Source organism: Heterocephalus glaber, unplaced genomic scaffold (genome assembly GCF_053883595.1).
Source record: "Heterocephalus glaber isolate CG9 unplaced genomic scaffold, H.glaber_assembly_v1.0 deba00001429, whole genome shotgun sequence".
Lineage (NCBI taxonomy): Eukaryota > Metazoa > Chordata > Mammalia > Rodentia > Bathyergidae > Heterocephalus > Heterocephalus glaber.
Window position 1 is genome coordinate 11535366 of NW_028258294.1, and position 11231 is coordinate 11546596.

An 11231-nucleotide genomic window follows, 5' to 3' on the forward strand; every position below is an offset into this window, starting at 1 on the left:
CTTAGATCCTCCATGTCACCCTCAAAGCAAAACTGTAAAAATCAAATACCCCAAGCCAGTGATATAGCCAGAACCCAACTTGCATCCCCCAAACTTATTATTCACTCTTGCAAACAATGTAGCCAGCCCATAAAAATAAATTCAAGTGTTTTTGAAATAATTAAGAAAATTCAAGAAAGAATAACCTCTGTCCCTGCCTCACTATTTGAAACTGTAATATTAGAAATAGTCAAATTTTAACATTTAAATTTATTTATCTATGAACAAATACTTGATAACAACACATTTTAAATACATCGGTAACTTACAAAGGTCAAATCTTTCTGTGACTCTGTTAAACTAATCGGTCAAAAGTGCCTCAGTTTGCAAGAAATAGGTAAGAGTGAGGGAGAAAATGGAAGGAAAGTAAAGGAGAACCAAAGCCCTGAAAGTACAGCACCCTCCACAGTTGGTCCAGAGGATGGGGAGACATGCAAAGTTCAGGTTCCCAGCAATCTTAGTGGAACCTAGTTCTGAGACATAGTGTCCAGTGGATGAAACTTCAGCTAAGATGCAGAAGTTACCAAAGTTGAAAAATATCCCAAGGTCTAGGAGGAAGGACAAAAATGGCAAATTTAATAATTACCACCAGACTGAGCAGCATCTGGAGCCATCACAGTTCACTTATGCATGATCAATGTCCTACAAAGTGGTTCAAAGTTCAGTGCGTTACCTATGAGAGGTCTCAGCAAGCCTCCAGACAGCAGAGTAGTGGGCTATGAAGGCAGCCCCTGAGTTTAGGGATCAGAGGTTAAGCTACATTCAGAAGCTGTAGCAAGATATTGAAGTCCAGGGCTCTTAGGTACAGGGTTGACCATCAAACTCCATGCACAGGTTGGAACTGAAGCTCTGAATCCAGAGCTGTGTGCTCCATGACCACCAACCTGCGCTTCTTGGCTGGACCCTTGTGGATCGGCTCTTGAACCCTTAGTTGCCAGGGAGGATTGCCATGACGAGGGCTGCCAGCTGACAGGTGGGTATCCGGGACAGACGGATGCTGGGAGGCCAGGGGGCTCGGCTGAGCTCTTGGGAGCTGTAGGCTGTGGCCCTGGACATGGCAGCAGCATCTCCGGCAGGCAGTTGCCCAGGTTCACAAAGATGACGACCAGGATGCACATTCCTGCCACAGCAGGTCTCACTGCAGGAAGCCACAGGCAGAGGGGCTTGCAGGGCCTGTCTAAGCCTGAAGTGCCTCAGGCCCAGTGAAGCTCTCCTGGCTGCACGGACATCCTTCCAGGTGATCAGGTCCTGCTTCTGGGGAGGTATGAGTTCCCTGTGGTCCACTACCACCCGGTCTTGACCCTGTTTCCACAGCTCATATCGCTCAGGTTGAAGGATGTGCACAAAAGCATCCATGGAAAAGCTGACCCTCGCCTCCCCACAGCTGCACTGAGACGCCACTTTACCATAATCGATCCACCGAGGGGTGGCAAAATTGATGGCCTCTGCACAGTTGAATCCATGGTTGAAGCCAGCGTGATAGCCATAGGGAAACGTCACCACGAACTCCCCAGCCTCCTGAGTCACACAGCTGAAGGGGATCCCATTGTCCCTGAGCACTGTGGGTGAGATGAGAGCCACTTTGTGCCTCAGGAAAGCCCCACAGCCCCTGGAGCTGCCTGGGAAAAGCTCCCTGGCTAGGAGCTCCAGGCACCTGCCATGCTCTGGGGGCACCACATACCAAGTTTTGGGCTCCCCCAAAGTGCAGGTAGTTGATGCTATAGAGGTCCATGTCCTCTGTGTGCCACGCAAATGTGGTCTTCCACATGCCAAAGTACAGGTAGGGTGGGTTGACTCCCTCGATGACAACTCCACATTCTGGCTCCAATAGATCCAGAATGGTTCCCAGGTGCCCAAGGTTCCACTCCTTTGTGTTTTCATCAAACAAGGAGCCGTTGATGTCAGCACCATAAATGGGAGAACCATAGAGGCAATTCTTCCAGTATTTTCTCTCCAAATCTTTAAAACTCTGGTGTGGAGGAGTCTGGTACTTTTCACTGTTGGCCAGGTGAAGGTACTTCCCCACTGTCATGGCTTTCTTCCTTTCATGGTATTGAGTAAACACACCTGCCCTCCCAGAGACCACCCGCTGCAGAGGAGTGGCTATCATGAGGTCACTGACGTTGTCATAGGACTCTCTGGCTCTCCATCCCTTGGCAGGAATGACTTTGGCTAAGCCAGCTCTGTGTGCACCCTGGGATTCCATGGAAGCAATGTATTTGCTGAAATCTGCAAACTCCTCCATGGTTGGCCTGAAGGTCATGACTGAGGAACCTGGATTCAGGGAACCAGAATGCTCAGGCTTCATCCCTGTAATATCATCAAACATAGACACAGGCAACAAGTTCATAGGTGGGTCTAGACAGCTAGTAATGCTAGAACGTAACTTCTTTCTTTCTTCTTTCCACTTTTTTTCCTCTCCTTCTTTTCAATGCTTTGGTTTATCTGGGAGGCAGGAACTCAGACATGACCTTTGGATTGAAGAAGATGATATTTCCCATGTAAGTAATTCACCATCAGTACTGTATTTAGCATTAAGTCTGAAAATAAATGAAAATAAAAAGAAATTAAATGTTTAACTTAGAAACTGGAGAAATTAACAGCAAGCCAAATTAAATACTAAAATGGAACATATGTAGCAGAAACTGTAATATCTTACACTAATAGGGATGAAAGAAAAAATGATCTTTTGAAAAAATCATTAGAAGTGAGAAACTGGCTGTGGAAGGGTTGCAAGGGAACCACAAGAAAGAGAAGGAGGAGAAAGAGGAGGGGGAGGGGGAGGAGGAGGAGGGGGGGGGAGAGGAGGAGAGGCCAGTGGATGGAGGGGTCTGAACAAGGCACACAGGGAGACCTCAGCTCTCTGGAAGTTAATGGAATATTTATTTTTCTTAAGAGATGAAAACTGGGGCCATAAAGCATGCTTCAATAAATATAAATGAATTGAAATGATCTCTTGGATGCTATCATATCATAGCAGAATGAATAAGAAAACAGCAAAAGAGACCACAGCAAGTACGGGAAAACATAGAAATTGCATATTATTGGATAATCAATGGATCAAAGAAAAATCAAGGAAGGAATTTAATGTTCTCAGAATCAAAATATAATGGAAGCACAACACACCCACACCTTTGAGAAACAATGACAGCAGTTCTCAGAAACAAGTGCATGCACATATTAAAAGAATGGAGTGATACCAAATAATGTAATGATGCATATTAACATTCTAGAAAAACCAGAACATTCCAAATCTGAAACCAGTAGAAGCAAAAGTATTGTAAAGGTTAGAGTAGAAATTGACAAGATTGATAAACATTTGGTCAAACTTACCAAAAAAAAGAAAGAAAGGGAAAGAAAAAAAGACTGTATCAATGCAACTAGAAAATGAAAAGGAATCTGGGCATGGCTGCACACTCCTGTGATCCCAGCACTCAGCCTGAACTACATAGGGAGACTCTTTCTCAAAAAAGAAAAAAAGAAGAAAGATGAAATCACAATGGAATCCTCCAAAATCTAGAGGATTGCAAGAAACTGTTTTGAAGAGAACCAAGAAATACAATGGATAAATATCTAGACATATATGAATTGCCAAAACTGAATCAAGAGATAGAAAAACCTTGAATAGACCAATGCAGGCAATAAAATAGAAGCAATCATAAAAACCCTCCCAGTGAAGTAAAGCCCAGGACTTGGATTCACTGCTGAATTCTACAAGAATTTCAAAAAAGTTCTAACACCAATACTCTCCAAATTCTTCTATGAAATTGAAAGGGAAGAAACACTGCCAAATTCATTCCTAGAACCTACCATTATTCTGAGGCCAAACCAGATAAGGGTTTAACAGAAAAAGAGAACTGTAGGCCCATCTCCTTTATAAACATAGACGGAGAAATCCTTAACAAGATACGGGCAAACAGAGTGCAACAGATCATTAAAAACATCAGACATCTGACCAAGTTGGCTTCATCGCAGGAATGCAAGGATGGTTCAGTGGGGATTAATCAATAAACATCGCTTAAAGAGAAGCAAGGACAAAATAACATGATCATCTCAATACATACAAACAAAACAAAAACTCTTTGACAAATTCTAATATCCATGCAAGGTAAAAATCCTGACAAAATAGGCATAGGAGGATCTTATCTTGAATTTTCAAAAGGGAAGGGGACCAAGAGATAGAGGGAGAGGAGTGGGAAGAGAGAGGAAAGGAAAAGGATAAAAAATAGAAAGAGATGTGCTATGTGCAGGTTACCAAGCTGCTAAAAGCCATCTATGACAAAAACACTGCCAAAATAATAATAAATGGGGAAAAAATGAAAGCATTTGCCCTAAAATCAAGAACAACACAGGAGTGTCCAACCTCACTACTCCTGTTTGATAGAGAACTTCAAATGGAGATAGGGATCATTTGCCACTGGGAAAGAGAACAAGAGATGGAGAAAGAGAGAATATTTCTTACATATATATACCTATGCTCATGATAAATGGCATCATTATACTCTGCAATCATATACTAATGGAAATTAAAAACATAGTACTTGGAACTTTAGCCACACCAATCAGCCAAGAGAAAAACATAAGAGATACATATAGGAAAGGAAGAAGTTGAAATATCCTAATATACTGATGACATGATTCTTTACATAGAAGATTCAAAGACCTGTAGGAGTAATAAACTCAGCAAGGTAGCAGCGGGATACAAAAATAAGAAAAAGAAAATCAGCCAAGTGTGGTGGCACATACCTGTAATCCCAGCACTCAGTAGGCTGAGGTGGCACATGAGAGTGAGTTAGAGGCCAGCCTGAGCTACATAGAGAGTTGAAGCCCAGCCTGAACTACACAGAAAGACCTTGTCCCCCCACCAAAAAAAAACACAAAAAACAAACAATCAATACATTTCCTGTGTACTAGCAATGAACTCACTGAGAAAGAAATCAGGAAAACAATCTCATTCACAGTAGCTTCAAAACAAATAAGCAAATACACACACACACACACACACACACACACACACACACAGAGAAAAGTATATGCCTAGGAATTAATATACCCAAGGGAGAGAAAGACCTCTTGTCTTAATTGCTTTTCTCCTTTCTGAGACGAAATACCTAACACCCAAAGTAAAGGAGGAAAGGTTTATGTGGCTCACATCTTGTAGAGTTTTCAGTCTGTAGTCAGCTGACTCCGAGTCAGGGTGGCAGGGCAGAGAGACATCGAAGAAGAGAAACAGTCCATGCCAAAGAGGAGCAGCAGCAGCAGAAGGTAGCCGCCAGCAAAGTGGCAAGGAGCAAGCAACTCTGGCAACCCTCTTGTGTCCCTTTTATACATCCCAGGCTACCCACCCTTAAAATAGTACCCACCCTTCATCCCAGCATTATACATTTAATCCCAGCATTAACCAGGTTTGGTAACATCCCAGCTCTTTGGAGGCTGAGGCAGGAAGACTGACAAGAGTTGGAGGCCTGCATGGGGTACACACTGAGTTCAAGGCCAGCCTGAACTACATAGTGAGAACCTTTCTAAAAAGAAAATGCCAGCATCACACACTTTAGATCCAGCCACCTATGACCACATGACACCTCGGGGGACATCTAGATGCAAGTCATAACACCTCTGTAACAAAAGTTGTACTACTCTGAAAAAAGAGATTGAAGATGATATTAGAAAATGGAGCACATGCCTATAATCCCAGCACTTGGAGGCTGAAGTAGGAGGATCAGTGTGAGTTTAAGGACAGCCTGGGCTACATAGCTCAAAGCCAGCTTCAACAACATAGGGAGACCCTGTTTTAAAAAAAAAAAAAAAAAGAAAAGAAAATTGAAAGGTTTGTCTTGTTCTTGGATAAGCAGGACCAACATCATCACAATGGCCCTGTTGCCAAAAATGATATACAGATTTATTGCTATTACAATCAAAATACCAACAGACTTCTTCAAAGAACTAGGAAAAATAATCCTATATTCTTTTTTTGGTTTTGGGACACAGAGTCCCACTCTGTAGTTCATGCTGGCCTCAAACTCTCAAACTCACCATGATCCTCCTGCCTCAGCCTCCCAAGTATTTGGATTACAGGCATGCCAGTCTAGGCTAAAATTGATATGTACCTTGAAGAGACCCATAATAGAAAAAGCAAACAACAAGAGAAGAGCAGAAGGCATCACAATCTAGATATTAAATTAAATGACAAAGATAAAGTGGTTATGGTTAAAAACACACACACATTGTTGTATAGAACAAAAATGAGGATGCAGAAACAAACCCCAGGTACTTGATGTTTGGTGAAGAGGCTAAAAACATATACGGGAGAAAAGATAGTCTCTTTAACAAACAGTGCTTGAAAAACTGGTTATTCGCCAGGCATGGTGGCCCAAGTCTGTAATCCCAGCACTTCTGAGGCTGACACAGGAGGATTGGAGTGAGTTCGAGCCCACTCCGGTCCAAGTAGTAAGCTCAAGGCCAGCCCAAATTAATAGCCAGACCCTGTCTCAGAAAACCAAAACCAACCAACCAAACAACCACCAAAAAAGCCTGGTTATTCACATGCAGAAAAATGAATCTAGACCCATATCTCTCAACTGCCCTAAACTCAAATGAAAAAGGATGAAAGAACTAGCTATAAAAATAGAAACACTAGGGCCAGGGATTTAGCTCAGTGGTTTCACCATCTGCTGCACAAGTGCAAGGACCCAAGTTCGATCCTCAGTACCAGAAAAAAAAACAAAAACAAAAACGGAAACACTGAACCTAAAGATAAAGATAAAAACAAGTAAAACTCTGGAAGACATAAACATATGCCAAGATTTTCTAATCAGGAGGATTTTTCTGAACCCAGAAGTACCACCAGCAATGAACAAATGAGATAAATGTGTTGGCAGCAAGGGGGAGCATTCAGCAGTGGATTGAGGGCAGTGTGTTAGTTACTGTAATACATTTCTACTTAAACATCTATAGTATTTTTCAATCAAATCCCATGTATGATTCAAAGCTTGAGTTATGTGAGAATTGAGTGAAAAATAGTCATCAACACAGAAAAAAATGAAATATTCATCACAATGTATTATTGTCATGATACTTTAACACACAAAATTTACAGCGTTCTCCAAAACAAACTAATAGTGTAAAACAAAACAAAGCCCACACCTGTAATCAAAGCATTTAGGAGGTTGAGGCAGGAGAAGTGAATTCTAGGCCAGCCTGAGCTACACAGTGAGACCTCATCTGAAAAATCAAAAAATCATCACTCTGTGGCCTGTAATGGTGCCCACCTCTAATGCCAGCACTAGGGATCTGAGACAGGAGGATTGACTCCAGTTTAAGGCCAGTCTGGGCTACCTAGCTCAAAGACAGCCTGTAATACATAGTAAGATTGTCTCCAAAAGAACTCATCTGCATTCTGTAAACCAATTAAACAATCAATTATGACATAGAATAGCAAAAGAATTTTTCAGTTGTGTGCGTGCGTGTGTGTGTGTGTGTGTGTGTGTGTGTGTGTGCATGTGCCCGCGCTGTGGATTGAAGCAAAGGTTTATGAAAAGCATATGCTTTACCAAGCAGAACACCACTCACTCAATTTCAAATCTTTGGATATGAGAAGTTCTGGTTGCAACGAGAAAAACTAAAAATGATATACAGTTAAAATTTGGTCAGTAGATGAATAAGGAAAATGATTTTTCAACTAGGAGGTGCTTCCCAATATGAATGTCATAATTTTTAACACTTTTATTCCTCAAGGCAAAACAAAACAGAAAATGAGGCTTACTTTCTGGTGCTCTAAAATCTTGATTCCGAATGATGGTACCAAAGTGTTGGCAAAATGATTTTCTTTTAGCATTTGACCTCTCAATGAAACATGTCATACTCAAAGTCAGGCCATATATATCTGTTATGACTTGTGTCTAGATGTCCTCCTAAAACTTCATGCAGTCACAGATGGGGCTGACTATTGAGTGTGTGACACTGGCATTGATTCATGGTGCAATTCCAGGATCAAGGACACTAGGATTAATGGTGTGAGTGCCACCCACCCTTAGTAGCCTATATAAGATATAAAGGATAGTAAGAGCTGTGGTCATCCCTTGCTTGCTTTTTTTTGGTACCTTCTGCCTGTCACGGACTGTTTCTCCTCTGTGATGCCTGTCTGCCATGCTGCCCTGGGTTGGAGCCAGCCAATTGTGAACTGAAACCTCTACAAAGCATGAACTAAATAAACCTTTCCTCCTTTACCTTTGGGTGTCAAGTATTTTATCTCAGCGAGGAGAAAAGCAACTGAGATAGAATCGATGAATGTGATCGTAGATTCTTCTTGGATCCATCTATCAGAGATAAGTTCTATTTCTATATTCCCTTATTGTAAACTATTGAAAAGATAATGTATAAGTTCATTATATTGTTTATTTGACCAACTAACAAAAACAAAGCAAAACAAAACAAAAATGATTGACAAAACCTGTAGCTCTTAGAACCAAAGCAAGTGTAGACAATTTGTCAACAAAATGATTTCACAGCATTTATAAGCAAATTGAATCAAAGTATAGAGACACATTAATTGATTACTGTATAACTGGTTAATTGTTTACAGAGTCTCCTACAATTAATTATAGCTTGGCTAGAACAATTAAACTGTACATCAGATTGGTCTGTTGGGCCCTAGTGCAAGAGACTTGTCCCTACCAATAGCCTCCTACAAATTTTATTCAACAGAGCCATTATTTCACTCCTGCCATGAACCCCACTGAGTCATGGTATGTTATGCTTTTAATGTACTTAGAATCTTGTAGCTAATACTTAATTCAACATTTTGGCATCAGTTTTCATAAATATTTTATTCTAGCTTTTCCCTTATTTCTCTTGGGGGCACTCTGAAAGGGGTATCCTGAGCCCCCAGTGCCTAGGAGGATGACCTCGGCCATGTCTGCCAGGTGCTGGGTGGAGAGCCACTCATTTTTTCCTGTGGGCCACTGTGGCAGCAAGGAGCTGAGGTGGTCTGGCTCAGGCTCAGTATCATCTCCGTGGCTCAAAGAGGGGATTCTGGGCCCTGGGCGAAAAGGGTCCCTGACCAAGTAGCCAGCCAGAACAGTACCCGAGGAAGTGCAAGCCTCCTGAGACTGAAGGTGGCCCAAATGCAGAGCAGTTCTCCAGAACACCTGGTCCTCCCTGCAGGTGGCCACCTCCTGCCTGGCAGAAATCGAGGGACCCATGTTGTCCACAATGGCCCGGTCTTGCCCTTCCTTTGCCAGCTCAGAGCACTCAGGGTCTTGGATGCCCATAAAGATGTCCATGGAAAAGCTGACCCTCGCCTCCCCACAGCTGCACTGAGATGCCACTTTACCATAATCGATCCACCAAGGGGTGGCAAAATTGATGGCCTCTGCACAGTTAAAGCCATGGTTGAAGCCAGCATGATGGCCATAGGGAAACGTGACCATGAACTCCCCAGCCTCCTGAGTCACACAGCTGAAGGGGATCCCATTGTCCCTGAGCACTGTGGGTGAGATGAGAGCCACTTTGTGCCTCAGGAAAGCCCCACAGCCCCTGGAGCTGCCTGGGAAAAGCTCCCTGGCTAGGAGCTCCAGGAGCCGGCCATGCTCTGGGGGCACCACATACCAAGTTTTGGGCTCCCCCAAAGTGCAGGTAGTTGATGCTATAGAGGTCCTTGTCCTCCGTGTGCCATGCGAACGTGGTCTCCCACATGCCAAAGTACAGGTAGGGTGGGTTGACTCCCTCGATGACAACTCCACATTCTGGCTCCAATAGATCCAGAACGGTTCCCAGGAGCCCAAGGTTCCACTCCTTTGTGTTTTCATCAAACAAGGAGCCACTGATGTCAGCACCATAACTGGGGGAACCATAGAGGCGATTCTTCCAATATTTTCTCTCCAAATCTTTAAAACTCTGGTGTGGAGGAGTCTGGTACTTTTCACTGTTGGCCAGGTGGCGGTACTCCCCCACTGTCATGGCTTTCTTCCTTTCATGGTATTGAGTAAACACACCTGCCCTCCCAGAGACCACCTGCTGCAGAGGAATGGCTATCATGAGGTCACTGACGTTGTCATAGGACTCTCTGGCTCTCCATCCCTTGGGAGGAATGACTTTGGCTAAGCCAGCTCTGTGTGCACCCTGGGATTCCATGGAAGCAATGTATTTGCTGAAATCTGCAAACTCCTCCATGGTTGGCCTGAAGGTCATGACTGTGGAACCTGGATTCAGGGAACAAGAATGCTCAGGCTTCATCCCTGCAATGTAAGCACCACCCAGATCAACGTTTTGGGGGTGTTTTCTGGAATAAATGCTTTTTTCCCCTTTGTTTTCTTCTTTTCGCTGCCAGAACTTGGCGTGCCCTGTAGCTCAGTGAAGTTCTCACTAAAGATTTCCCTCTCTTGCAGGCTCTTTCTGATGCTGAAGCTTATGTGAGCCAGAAGCTCCTGGTTTTTCCATAGCAGAAGTCTTGTCAAGAAGAACTAACCTCTAAACCTAAAGAAAATACAGGGTAACTTAAAATGCATGCAAAACAAAAAAACTATTGTATTAATACTATACCAATCAATACTGAAGTTGCTTTATGTCCGATTTTAATGTCAAATGGTGACCAGGAAATAGAAAAACTATCTGAACTAAAGTAGAAATAAAATAAGCAAGTCTTCAAAGAAGCGTTTACCCACTCAAGTCTTGAAGTTAGATGAATTAATATGAAAGGAAAATTGAGGAATTGAAAAGCTGTCTTGATGGTCCCTGTGGGGATTTTGCAGGGATTAAGGCGGGAGAAAGGATAGTTTCAGCCCATAGTGGGCAACACAGGAAGAACCCAGGTTTGAAATTAAATAGCCAAGTGCAATGATGTATGTCTGTCACACCAGCAATCTAGAGCATGAGGTAGGAGGACCAAAGATTTAATCCCAGCCTGAATAATTTATGTACTTAGCAAAACCCTGTCTCAAGATTTAAAATTCTAACACTCAGTAGGAATGATGAGCAAACAACACCAACAAAAACCCTGATTAAAGACTATTAGAAGAGAAAAAACATGAAGTATGAAGAAAAAATGTAGAAAAAACAAGTTACAGTGGTGATAGAAGTAGGGGAAATAGCTAAAAATTTACTAGAGACTTTTTACTGTTCTTACTGTGTTATTTATTTTTTAATGTATAATTAATTCTTTTTTTTTTTGACAGAGTCTTGCTGTGTGGTTAGGA

At 42.5% G+C, this 11231-nt stretch overlaps 1 protein-coding gene and 1 pseudogene across 1 annotated transcript; both read right to left on the bottom strand.

Moving 5' to 3' along the window:
- Positions 1–603: 603 nt before the first annotated feature.
- On the bottom strand, positions 604–2558 carry LOC147827880 (lysine-specific demethylase 4D-like; annotated as a pseudogene).
- Positions 2559–8564: 6006 nt separating this feature from the next.
- Positions 8565–10515, bottom strand: LOC147827881 (lysine-specific demethylase 4D-like). The gene is given in 2 exon segments (XM_087212234.1): positions 8565–9662; positions 9664–10515. Coding segments are annotated over 2 exon segments (1419 nt in total). The 5' UTR covers positions 10273–10515; the 3' UTR covers positions 8565–8852.
- Positions 10516–11231: the final 716 nt, after the last annotated feature.